This window comes from Drosophila albomicans, chromosome 2R (assembly GCF_009650485.2).
Source record: "Drosophila albomicans strain 15112-1751.03 chromosome 2R, ASM965048v2, whole genome shotgun sequence".
Lineage (NCBI taxonomy): Eukaryota > Metazoa > Arthropoda > Insecta > Diptera > Drosophilidae > Drosophila > Drosophila albomicans.
The window spans coordinates 14,442,978-14,456,486 of NC_047631.2; the positions used below are offsets into that span (position 1 = coordinate 14,442,978).

Here is a 13,509-nt window from a genome sequence, read left to right on the forward strand (position 1 = left end):
ATCTTTTGCATGCAAATGTCTATTTAACTGCAATGCGCCCTTCGCCCCTTCACCATTTTCAGTTAAGTGAAATGATGCAACTGTTGAACCGGAATCGATAATACTTTTCATACCCTCATTGTTTAGGTGTACTTTAGCTAGGCGCTTACATTGGCCAAAAGAGGTTATTAGCTTAGTGACAATGTTAAATGGAAACAGGCTACAGAAATTGTATCTATACTAACGATAATACAAAAGATTAAAGGTATTTAATTTTATTTTAAATTATGAATTTCTTCAACTCTGGCAATGTAAAAATAGGGGGGATCCTTACAATAAATTAAACTGTACAATAAATTGGTTATACATTTTTAATAGACCACGTTTTTTTTTAGGGTAAATATTTGCGAAAAAATTTGAATTTAGCGATGTGACTATAGTTTATATATTAACTGAAGAAATTATTAACAAAAAAAGACATTTATATACTTTATTTTATTTAAAATGTTCTCCTAATTAAATAATTACTTTCAATTCATTGTATTTGAGGTAATTATTATTTTCTGATAAATTCCAATAATTAATCTATAAAGATTGCTTAACAATTAGTTTTTTTGTTTTATGAATTCATATTCTATAATAATATTAGATATGTATGTAATTATGTATTTTTTTAAATTTACTTTATTTAAACGTAATTTAATAGTTAGTTAGTTTACTGTATTTTACTTTGTAAAAATTTGTAAATGAAACAACAAATCTAGTGATATACAATACAACAACTTAAATTTCTATAAGTCTCTAATTGTATAGAGTTTTGAATTTACGAATTTTGAACTAATAAACAATAATTCAAGAATTTATCTTAAGATATTAGTTTAAGGATTTTACAAATTATGTATTTTAGATAAATAAGAAGCAATAAAGGGAAGTACAATTACATGAATATTACATATTCTTATCGGATAATGTTTCCGAATACATTGCACTAAAGTAGTGAAGAGTATTTAAGTTGCAACCCTTTGGAAATTACTTTCTCCTTTTTGTTATCTTTCAATGCCGTTGCCTGGCATTTAAAGTTAGTTTCCCCAGTTGTTTCGTTTGAAAGATGGCCGTGTGGCTTGATTAATGCCTGCACTTGACTGACTTAAATGTTTTGTTGTAGTCGGTTTTTTGTACTTTGTTTCTCTTGGGTTCTCAATTTAGTAAATTTGGCGCATAGCAACGCCGTCAGCTGCTCCTCGCTAAGTTGCGAGTATAACTCGTACTTGCAAACGTATTCGAAATCAATTACAGAGTGGCACTTAATTGGGCGCCTCAATAGACGCGACACGCCCTGTCAATCATAATTATCGCGCGCCCCTAGGAACCACTCGATTCACACACAAACCAACACTCATCATAGTATTCGAGAATGTATTCAAACTATTCAAGCGAGCATTCGACGCGCCTCTAATTCTGCAAATTCATAAGCCAAATGTATCGGTATCCTTTTCATTAGTCAGCAGCAGAAGATGGCCGCCGTTGGGTAGGGATGTGTGTGTGTGTGGATGGAGTGTGTTCATTAAAACCTCATAAATAGCTAAAGTGTTTATTGTCACACACACATCCAGCTGGCAATCCCAAATCCCTCGGGAGAGAGAGCGAGCGAGACTCCTGAGAGCTCGTCACATATTTTGTATACAATGTCATTGGCTTTGGTACTCGTTGAATATGGTTATGGTTTTAGGGGCATGAGGCATGCAGCATGCAGCATACGGCATTCAGCATAGGGAGCTGCAGCAGCCACGAGTGTCACTTGGTAATAAAGTCATTGGCATTGTCGTTGTAGCCAAATTTGTCACGCCCCTTGGCGGGCACGGCTGCCGGCAATGCATTAATGTCGCCTTTTGTTTAGCCACGGCTCTGAATCTGACTCCGACTCCGACTCCGCATCTGACGCCAGCGGGCTGTTGATGAAGTTGTGCCATGTAGTTGTCAACAATCACAAGCGAACCCAACAAAAAAAAAAAAAAAACAAGATAAAACAAAAAAACATAAACCGGCCCAAAAACCTGGCTGAAATGCATGCCAATTAATGACAGCTCGAAGGGATGTTGCTGCCACATTTTGTTGCACGCTGCCGCTGCTGCTGTGACGAATGCGACACTCAGAGAAAACGATCCCATTGCTCCACCTGTAGAACTTTGACCGCAAAAACCAAAAAAACGTTTAACAGCATTTGATGTCAGGCTGCAAAACATATCTATAGCAATATCACTCGAAGATCGTGGGACCATCAATGATAACCGAAGTACAGCAGCGAAAGAAAGCCGCAAGAACAACATGAAATGACAAAGTCGCAACAATTTCTGAAGTAGTCTAACCGCAGTCGTATAATGATCGTTAATCTCAAAGAAGATACAGAAGAGTGGCAACCGAGAGCAATTTGTATATCTTTGTGATAAATCAAAACATTATCAATAATAAAATCGGTAGCTGTTTGCCCCTTGGCTGCATTTGAGGTGCAACCTCTATACGGATCGCTTTGTTGTGGTTTCAAACTGAATACTGAATACTCAAAAAACTGAAAGCATTCTCTTTGAGTGCTCGTCGTCTCTCCTTAATTTGTATGCAAATTGAAGCCGAAGTTTGAATCACTGATGAAGCTTAATGTCAGTGGCGACTGGATATCGGATATCGAGTCTCTGCTTGCTTACTTAAGTGACAGACATTAACACTTTTGTAGCTGAAGCTGTGAAACTTTTGATTTTCACAAATTTCAATATAATATTGTGTGTAGGCCTCTTACATTTGTCTTATCGATGGATATAGCGGTATGGCGTCAACGTCAATTCATTGGCATCAAACGAATTAAGTGGCCATAACGACTTTGGAATGGGCAGCACCGCGGGCGCGTCAAGCGAATTCCACAGTACATACATATAAATGGTACATATATATATATATATATGTACATATCGATGAGGGCCCGGGGGGATCTCAACGTGTGTGTTCTGCACGAGCAGCAGCTAATTGGATGGTAGCTGGACAGCTCGGGAGATGGAAGATGGAACGATATGGATATGGATTCCAATCTGGCGGCTTTTTCTTGTGTGATCTTGTACTTCTTGGCTACCAGGTTAAAGTTGACGCTTATCTGTCTTAAATGGAGGCAAAGATAGTCAAGAACGACTCGAAATTTAATATACGATACTGAGATATATTTTATAGTCAGTGGAGGTTTAACTAATGAGTCATTACTTGATCGCTTTAACGAGTTACCTATGAATACATAAATATGAAAATAATCGAAGTACTTGAAGTGAGTTTACGGCATTGCGAGTTTAACTGACAGTACTGAAATACAGTTTACATTATATCATTATTTGAAATACATTATTATTGATCTATTTATAGCTTTGTTTGCGATTTATTACTTTGTACAAGTTGAATAAAAATTAATAACTATTAAAATAATTGCTGAACACAAGGTTAAAGATTTCCTTCAATAAAGGCAACGATATTTAAGTAGATCTTACGATACTGAGTTTAATTTGATCGTAAAAGGCACTACAAGTAGATCTTACGATACTTAGTTTAATTTGATCGTAAAAGGCACTTCCATGTTGAAGTTACGGTACTGGGAGTTAAGCTCAAAGTCTTTGCAAATTTAACTAATGAGTTTCACATTTTATTATTTATTCGATCAATTTGTAGCATATAGCAAATAAATAAAATAGTTTAAGTTCATTTTAAACTGAGATAGCGAGATTATTTATATCACAAGGCTGCGGCAACTTTAACTTACGATACTGAGATACATATATTACATAGTAAAAGTCATTGCAAGTTTAGCTAATGAGTTACACATTTAATAGTAAACCTTTTTCACTATTTGATCGACTTGTGGCACAGTTTAATGCTTTTGCCTTTCATACTCGTAATTTTCTACGAGTTCATTAAACATACTATCGTAACGAATCGCATATGAATTCATTCATGAATCCGACCAAAAATTATGTTGGATAGAAATGCGCCACATCATCGGTTGATGTTGAATGAATGAATGAATGAAACAAATTGCTTTCAGTGCGCCTTAGTTTGCCATTTTCTGCTGTATCATTTCCATTTCCATTTTGGCTGCACATATTATCCTGTTGGCCTCACACACACACACACACATACATTTACAAATACAGATGCAGTAAAAGTCCCCGAGCGGCCTTTTTGGTTTGAAAGCGGCTCGAGGTGTCGGCTGTAAGCTAATTGGAAGCATGTTCAAAGGCACCGCCACCAAATTAAGTATGAGTTACCAATTTAGCTTTTATATCTCTATCGCACACACACATAGACAGAGAGATGAGAGAAAGAGACTTGTTCTCAAACACACAGACAGAAGCACGAAGGCACATTCTGAGCATTGCGGATGCGCTCACTGATCGTCGCTTTGGGGGGGCAACATCCAGTCTCTCTCTCTCTCTGTCTCTCTCTCGCTCTTAACTGGTTTCTTTTTTGGCTTCGCTCTCAAGAGCAACAAAGTTGTAATTGCAGTCCTTTGATTGCATTTGTGTGCCAAGCTGAATTGTTTACATTTATCATAATCAGCACTGGGCAAAAGTTGTCTGTAAGCGCCGCAGGCGCAACTTTTCTTTTGGGCAACGGCGCCAGTTAACCTGGCTTGCAGCAGGCAACTCACAACTGGCAACTTGGCAATGGAAGTGCAATTGGGTCTGCGACTGAGACTGAGGCTGAGGCACTGAGGAGTGATGTAGGTCGACTAAGGGCAGCACTTGATCGTGTGAGCTGCGCTCTGCGATCTGCGATCTGACGGGTGCAAATGCAGCATAATTGCTGACAATCTGACTGAGCAGGAAATACGCAAAGAGTGTTTAACAAGCAAATGGAGGCAAGCCCGAAAAAAAGAGATAGATAGAGAGAGAGGGAACAAAGGTATATGAGCTATTTAAGGACTTAAGACTATGCAAAATTACACTCTTTTACACTCAATCCCACAATTATGCTGTTAATTGCGCTCCTTAGTCATTTTTAGTTGATTCGATGAATGGGTTTCAACATTTACGCATTTCTCCTCCCCAGCTGTAATCGTAATACCCCATTTTGAACTTTCGTCGGGGTTTTCTATTTGTTTCTTTGGACGGAAGTGCTAAGAGATTTTCCCATAATTAGTGCTACGGTTTCAGCCTCAATTTGCGCGGCAAATTTCTCAGCTACTAAAGCTAAATGCTACCGGTAATGGCCGGTAATTTGTGTCTCTCCATCTCCGTCTCCATCTCCCTATCCCTCTCCCTCCAAGCTCCTTTACCTCGTTCATCAACCCACTGAAATTTTGGATTCACTCTAACAGCAAAACTAGTGGCGCTGTCTCTATTGCTGTCTCTGTTTGTCTAACGTCAGTGTCCATAGCTTGATTTCAATTAAACGGTTTCCAGTGCAACTTTCGCCCAGCACTTTCAAAACGCATTAATCACGCCCAAAGAGCGAGAGAGAGGCGAAAGAGCGATAGAGAGCGAGAGACAACGACAGAAGAGTTTCGTAGTTTGTTGGTTTCTTTATCTTGGGGCATGCGTCGCATTGTCACACATTTGGAAATGAAAATAAATTGCTTTTAACTAAAAAGTCCGATGCCAAGTCCGATTCTCATGCATATGCAATAGGCTTTTCCGCCTAGTTTACGAACTGTGAGAGACAATCGACAATCGTTCGTTGGCGGCGCGATAAGCGCCAAATTAAACCGATCCCCAAAAGCAAAACCAAACTTTGTCAGCATGCCAACGATGCTGCTTCTCCCCGCCTCCCTTTCCACCTACCTCAACTGCCCCATCTCCAGCTCCATCATCATCATCATCATCATCAGCTGCTGCTTCAGCTACTTCAATCGGTCGGCATCATTAGCAGCGGAATTGATAGCTTGATTATTCAAATTATTAACAAACGATCGGCGGACGGTTTGGAGTGTTTTTTTTTTTTTTTTTTTTTTTTTGTTGGTCAGTCCAAAACGCGACGATTGATGGCGCGCTTCAGTTTTCGGAAAGTGCTCAGGTGCAGGTCAGTCTCCAACTTTGACTCTGACTCGAACTCGAACTCAGAGTCAAAGTGGAAGACTTTGAGTTGAGAGTGAAAAATGTGCGCGCCAGCGGCGGCGTCCAAAGCCTTTGAACTTGGCCGCAAACGGTAGCCAACAACGCAAGCAACGTCCGTCCATTTCACTTGGAAATATTTGAAAACGATTGAGTGTGTATCGATTGAGTATACGACCGAAGAATATCCTATGATACCATAGAGAATAGAAGTGATAAAGTTGATGATCATTTCAAAAGCTACTGCAACTTATGTTTAAGAAATGAATTATAAAAATATTTTATTTATTTATTATTTTTAATACGTCTTATAAACCCCATAAAAACACTTGCTTTACAGGGTATACCCATCAAATAAATATTGATTTAATTAAAGTAAAACCGATTGGCTTTTATACACTTTTAGGCTGGGCTTCTTCTCATTCGAAGTACACTAAATATTTTTTACTCAGTATCTCGATTGCCTAAAAATTAATAAATATTGAAACAATTTAAGTAAATTTCATATGCAAATTGACGGCGTTCGGCTGCTGCTGCTTGGCGAGCTGCAAAACGCGCTCGCTCGGCTTTAAACACTTGAAGCGGTTTAGATTTTTGTTGCTTTGTGGTCAACTCGTTTTTTGTATTTCTTTGTTTTTGCCAAGTGATTAAATTAATAATTAATTAGTTTAAATTTTGAATAACGGTTGTAAATAATCATTAATAAAAATTAAAAAAGATTTCTTTTATTTTAAGAGCTCCACTCGCGAGCTTCTGAACCCGACTCCCGAATACAAATTCTACTACCACATTTATATGAATGTAGTATTAATTCAGAATTGAAATTCAAATGCTAAGAGTTACGGAGTGAAATGTGGATTGAGCAGAGAAATGGATTCGAATGGAATGGAAGAAGCTCTTTTAACTTGTTTCTCAAATGACCCGCGACTTCTGCGTTGTTTTGCTTAAATATGCTTAAATTTATTGGCCAGCATTTGAATATTCGCCACAACCGTAATAAAATGGGTTAAGAAGTGTATAATAAAGCTATGCGAATTTAGAATTTATATACTAACGTTTAAATTTTCACATAAATTTACCTCAAATTTAATGATGCCAATTGTTTCAGAAAACAATTTGGAGAAATTAAACAAATCGTAGTTTAAATTTCAAATTGGTTTATTTTCAAGTTCAATTTGTTTTCAAGAATTATTGCATAAATAATGCCGTTATAATTTGACAAATAAATTACAAAATTAAAAGCTTATTTTTGGAAACTTTGAATACTCTTTAAAAGTACACTTTGGTGGCTCTGAAAAGAGCCGATTCGATTTGAATTCTCTCTTTGCTTATTAAATTTAAGTCGCAGCTGGTGGTTTATCATTGTTGTTGTTGCCTTTTGCTCCGGGAATTGGCCGAAAAGAGACCTTAGTCCGGGTTTATTTTGGCCTACTCGATGGCCTTAGTCCTTGTTTGGTTCTGGCTTGGCTTGCTTTATGCCTTTGCCACTTCCATTTGATTGTCACATCCGTGTCAAATAAAATCTTAGAGTGTTTTACTCTAACTTAAATCTCTTCTCTCTCTCTCTCTCTCTGTCTCCATCTCTGTGTATCTGTCTGCTGCAAGTGCTGAGGCGCCTCGGCGGAGTTGAAGCTAATCCCTTTGCGGTCCTCTTTGGCTTGCGGCTCCAAAATTAAACAAAATGCACAACTCGTCTCGCAGTCGTTTGATGATAATGTCGTCCTCAATACTTTGTTCATTTTCTGTACCATTCATCAGGTTGCATATGCGCTATACGCATCCCACCGCCCACTCATTTGGGTGGCGTTCCCAGCGCCTGGGCAGCGGCCTGTGCCTGCGCCTGGGCAGCGGACACTGGCACCGGCACGCCCACCATGCCGGCAGCGGCTGCGGCAGCGGCCAGGCCAACCATGTCGGCTTCGTGCATGGGCTTCTTCTTCAGAATGCTGAGATCGTTGACATTCTCGAGGAATGATTTGTGCGCAGAGAAGACTTTGACGCTATCAAAGTCTTTCTTCAGTTCCTCGATGTCACGCTTCTGCTTGGCCCGACGATTCTGGAACCAGGTGATCACCTGGGCATTGGACAAGCCCAAAGAGGCGGCGATCTCGTCTCGGTCGGCGGGCGATAGATACTTCTGATAGAGGAAACGTTTCTCGAGCTCAAAGATCTGATGGTTGGTGAATGCAGTGCGTGATTTGCGTTTCTTCTTGGGTTGCGGCCGGTTTGAGAATATGTCCAAGTGCGATTTATCTGCAAGAGTGCCAGAAAGAGAGAGAGATTGGTTAGCGATTATGATCAAGATTGAAAACCGGTTGAGATCAAGTCAAGTCGACTAATAGTCGAACACGAGTGTTAACAAGCGACTTTGTAAGTCGCATTAGAAAAAATACTTGGTAATTGCTTTAGTCAAGCGTCAGTGCGAGTGTTAATTAAATCGCTTTGATTTATCAACTTAAATGATTTAATTGCAAGCGCTTTCCTTATAATATAATAATTCGCTCCCATCTATATAATTTAGTTTTGATTAATTGCCTGAGTTTCTCAGTTGTGGGCGTCTCGGACTTTGCTTAAGCTCAGTGTGCAGTGTGCAGTGTGCCGCATTCATTTGTCTTGTTTGCCACTTGATTTATAATTATTATTGACACCCACAAATCAGTCACAAATTGCTTAATTGCAAACAGACAACAATTGTTCAAGCTTTAAACTATTGCATAATGCTTCCTGAACCGACGCGAGTTTAATTAGCTGCAAGCTAATTCAAAACTAATTTATGATTTGCCTTCGAAAAAATCACACAAAAATGCGACTGACACAAATCATAAATATGTATAGCTATATTAGTTGTATGATGTCGAACCGGTTGGAAATCGATTGAAGCACTCTTCACGCCCATTCCGATTGCTTGTCAAACAAACTAGCTCGGCATTAAATACTAATTAAACGCTTTCAGCTCCGACTACGAATTTGTATGTAGATTTTGTTCGTTTTGTGCATTAATTTGCCTATATGTTGTTATCTCGAGCACGTTTTTTGTTTTTTGTTTTTTGTGTGTAACCCAAAACCCATTAGGAGGGCACTTGAGGCCTAGATGATTTACATTTGTTGCCTTTTATCGCAGACTCATTAAGTAATTTCTGTGACTTATCTACCTAAACAACAAGCGACGTTGCGAGGGTGAAAGAGAGAAAGAGAGAAGTGAAATGAGTGAAATGTGCCCTGGCCACTTGGGCACTTGCTGTCCCAAGTCGTCCTCAGGCTCTCAGGTGTCCACTTACATACATGCCCCTCATTATGAGGGGTGGTTTGTTTTGGTTGCATTTGTCAACCGGCTGTGTACTGGGAAAAACGAGCAAAAGAGCAGAAAACCTTTCACTCTCAATATGGTAAAATATGCTATGAAATTTGAGTTCATCGCTTTGCTTTCCAAGTATAACACACGCACTTCTTGCCACAGTTAACGTGCTGAACGTTTTAATTTTGTGGCAATACCAGGAACTGGCAACACAGCCAGACACGCTGTCTGGTGGCACAAGTTTAAAAAGAATCTAAAATCAGCTCCAACACATGCTAAACTATATTATGTAAAACAATTCGATACGATTTTCATTATCAAACTCAAATCTACTGAGATGTCAGAGTTATATTTCTCTCACCCGCTCTCGGCGAGTGTTAATAATATTAATGTGTACAGTGACTGTGAAAAGTATGTCTACAAGTTACATGTTTATCGGGAGGGCGACTTCTAGTTGCTGATTGACAAACGACGACGAAGCTGTTGAACCCCATCGACAGCCAAAAGTCGTAAATACATCGTCTATGGTTGTACAACATTCGATAAATAGCCAACTAAAATGTGAATACGAGTCTGAGTGCTTGTGAGTGCTTGTGAGTACAGTGGGTCTAATATGCTTACGACTATCAGTTGCGGTTGGGGCAAGTCGTTTATTAGTTTTTGTGCAGCGGCAACAACAGTAATTTAACCAAATGGAAACGGCATGTTAATTGTGCACAAATAAAAAATAACTACAAAAATAAATAGACAAATGCATGAATGAGGCGGGGAGAGTAGGGGAGTGGGGAAAAAGTCTATTAGGTAATGAACATGAGCTAAGTTGGCCGCTGGCTAATTGTTGCTAATCGTTGCAGAATCGACACGAATGCACACAAGTCGCATATATGAATATGGCCGTATAGCTATTGCCTATAGTTGTAGCTATTAAACAATAATTACCATGAAAACACAAAATGTTCAAGTTGTGAAAGGTGGAGGGGGCAGTTTGGGGAGTTGGGGGAGTTTTGGCTGACACTAAAACGCCCACTTAATGCTGCAAAATGAGTGTAAACATGAACTGTGACTGCGACTGTGACAGATGCGGGTGTATGAATGATAATAAACTGTATAATACTCAATGATATGGCATATTAGAGTAAGCAACATTCATCTAAGAACATTTCTCTGTATTCTTCTTTAGTCGTATTCTCGTTCAAATATATTACTTATTCATTTGGTTGTAATTTGTTTTGGTTTCGTTTCTCTTTCTTGGCACATGCCGCCAATTAATTGAAAGACAAAAGCTAAAAATTAGTTAGAAACGGAAATGGGTATGGGATAAACTGATGATCGTTCATTTCAATTAGGCAAATATTCGCTTTGTATTCGAATTCGTATTCGTATTCGTATTCATTTTAAGCGAACAAAAATTGCTTCAAAATTAATGGGACGCTGTTACTCGCTGCCGAATTAAAGGCCCCCGAAAATACCGAAAACAACATTCATTCATTTAAACCAATTCATTTCAATTTCAATTTCCATTTGCCGAACAACAATACCAAATATTGAGACATTTGTCAATGGAACATTTATATGCTAATCGATCCATCGATCGATTCCCGATAATAAAAAGAAGCACGACTCGTAATTTGCTCAATTTATAACCACGTCAAGTAGCGAAAAGGCAAAGGAAATTGATGCTTACCTTGTGACTCGTCAAAGTCCTTGGTGGTCATCTGGAACAGTGCATCCAACGGTGTGCCATTGGCCTTGGCCTTCGCCTCCGCAGCGGCCACAGCAGCCGCGTTGCTCGCATTGCCCGCCGCCTGCGATGGACTCGAGGCATTGCCGGAGCCACTGGATCGCTCTGCGGCAGCTTGCGACGAGGATTGCGGACTGTGACTGCGACGAGACGCAGCGCCAGCGGCAGCAGCAGCAGCTGCCGCAGAGTCGCGAGCGATTTCCGGTGAGCAGCAATCGCTGGCTGCGGAGCTGGAACGATCCGAGCCACTCTCGGAGGGTATGATGTCCATGCCCATGTGACGCAGCAGCTGCGCCTGGGCATTGAAGTGCTCCTGCAGCTGGCGATGATAGTCTAGAGCCAAACGTTGCTCGTAGTGCAGCAGAGCGGAGGGAATGAAGGGACGCACGGGCATGGGACCGAGCAGATGATCCCAGGGACGCACAATCTGTGCGCCGGGCAGCAACATGGCTGCCGCAGCGGCGGGATGCATGTCCAGCGGTTCGGTGCGTGGCTGCAACAATCCAGCGGCGACGGGACGTGCAGCTGGAGGCGCTAGCAAGGTGGCAGCCGGTGGTGGTGAGCTGGAGGCGCAACGCTGCTTCTCCGAGTGGCCGAGAATGTCGGCAATGGAGAAACTCTTGACGCCCTCAATAGCTGACTTGGTGTTGGAGCTGTTGTTGCTGCTCGCATTGCTCGTAGGTGGATTAGCTGGCGGCGCTGGTGGACTGGGCGTTTGTTCGCGTGGCTCCGACGAGGAGGAGGACATGCGCAGACGCTTCAGCGGCTGGAAGTAATCCTCCGGCAGTGTGCCGACGGCGCTGCGTGTCAGTCCAGCAGCCGCAGCGGCCGCTGCGGCGGCAGCAGCATGTTGTTGCATCAGCAACTGTTGTTGCTGCAGCAGATCTATGGTGCCGGCGCGTGGATGATGCAGCTGATGGTGCTGAGCTGGCAGCGGGCTGGGAGCTCCGCCGACGGAGATCTCGGATTCGGCAGGACTGGCCGGACGCATTGTGGGCGGACAGAGCATTTAAATAAGAAGCACACACACAACACGCACTGGGGGACAACTTGGTCACTGGGCTTTCACTCGAAGCACAAATTAGCAATCGGTAATCAATAATCGTCAAGAGACTTTAAGTTTATGTTGAATTTGTGTTGTTCACTTTATGTCTTGTTAATATACGCATACAACACACAATAACACACAATACAATATGTTAGAGTGACGTGCAACGTGCAACGCGCAGCGATAAACGTTGAACGATGGACGATGAACGATGGGAACGAACGACAACGACGCTGATCCAATAGGAGGACCTCTCAACTCGACGTTTCACAGTCAACTGTTCGAAACTAGATTGAAGATTGGTTTGCTAACTAGACACGTCGATATTTCTTCAGTTCTTTTGCTGCCCGCGCCGCTCTCCGCGCTGCTCACGCCAGCAGCCAGTTTGTATGAACGTGTCTGTATGTGTGTGTGTGCGTGTCGTCGTCGTCGTCGTGTTGCTTTGCGTGTGTGCATGCCGTCTCTTTAACATCGTTTGCTCTCTCGTCGTCGTGTCTCGTTTGTCGGTGGTTAAACTCGGCAATCAAATCATAACTGCACAACAAGCGAACGACGCGCGCGCTCTCTTTCACTCTCTCGCTCTCCTCTCTCTGCGAGAGGCCAACCAGTTTTGTAATTCACTACGTGCGCTAGAGCGAGGCGACATGAACGGCGTGCTCTCTTGCTCGCCAACCAATCGGCTGGCCGGAAAGCGATGCCAACAAAAAATAGCAATGGTGGCGTATACGTAACGGTAATTATGGCGTTCATCATGCGCCACGCGTTCGAGCGAGCCAGCAATAGCGCAATCACAAGCGAGTGAGTGAGCGAAGTAGTCGCAGTAGTTGTGGAGGAAGAAAAAAAAGACCCCAACACAAATGCGACGCTCCTCAGTTTGTAACGAGACTGTATTTAGTATTTGAGCCTCTGCAAAAGTTTTCACAACTTCGGCAGCGAAGCGACCGAGACTTCCTCTTGCCCCTCACCTCCCCGCCCTTCCCTTCATGCTCCCTTGGCAGTGCTTTTAATGACGCATTCTGACTACCATCCGAGCCATGCCTTTACCCCGCGTTGAAGCTCTGAAGTCGTGTTTAATTGTCAAACGTTTGTATTTAATTTGTTGCAAGAAAAACGTTTAATTAATTTGAATGCCCCGCACAACGCAAAAAGGCAATAATTTCGACAGCAAAATAATAGTCGAAAGGCAATTCAGTTGCGAAATTCATTTATAATTTAAATACCATATTTCAAAATTTCCAAAGAAAAGTATTTATGTATTAAGACAGCAACTCGAGGAAGCAATTTAATTATAAATTTAATTTAATTATTACTAAGCATTTTTTTTCATTAATTGACAGAAGTAAATTCCTAATAACTTAGTAAGCAC

At 41.3% G+C, this 13,509-nt stretch overlaps 1 protein-coding gene across 1 annotated transcript; it reads right to left on the reverse strand.

The window, feature by feature from the left end:
* Nucleotides 1-7,640: 7,640 nt before the first annotated feature.
* On the reverse strand, nucleotides 7,641-12,406 carry LOC117576218 (homeobox protein HMX3). The gene is made up of 2 exons (XM_034260824.2): nucleotides 11,039-12,406; nucleotides 7,641-8,312 (listed from the first exon to the last, which is right to left on the reverse strand). Exons 1-2 carry the CDS (start codon nucleotides 12,102-12,104, stop codon nucleotides 7,852-7,854), a joined length of 1,527 nt encoding a protein of 508 aa, XP_034116715.1. The 5' UTR covers nucleotides 12,105-12,406; the 3' UTR covers nucleotides 7,641-7,851.
* Between the last annotated feature and the right edge of the window lie 1,103 nt (nucleotides 12,407-13,509).

What these genes read in the sequence shown, in the direction of transcription:
- LOC117576218 (XM_034260824.2), bottom strand. Translation starts at nt 12,104, where the DNA reads ATGCTCTGTCCGCCCACAATGCGTCCGGCCAGTCCTGCCGAATCCGAG. An exon ending in GGACTTTGACGAGTCACAAG is followed by an intron (nt 8,313 to 11,038) that starts GTAAGCATCAAT and finishes GCACTCTTGCAG; the next exon opens with ATAAATCGCACTTGGACATA.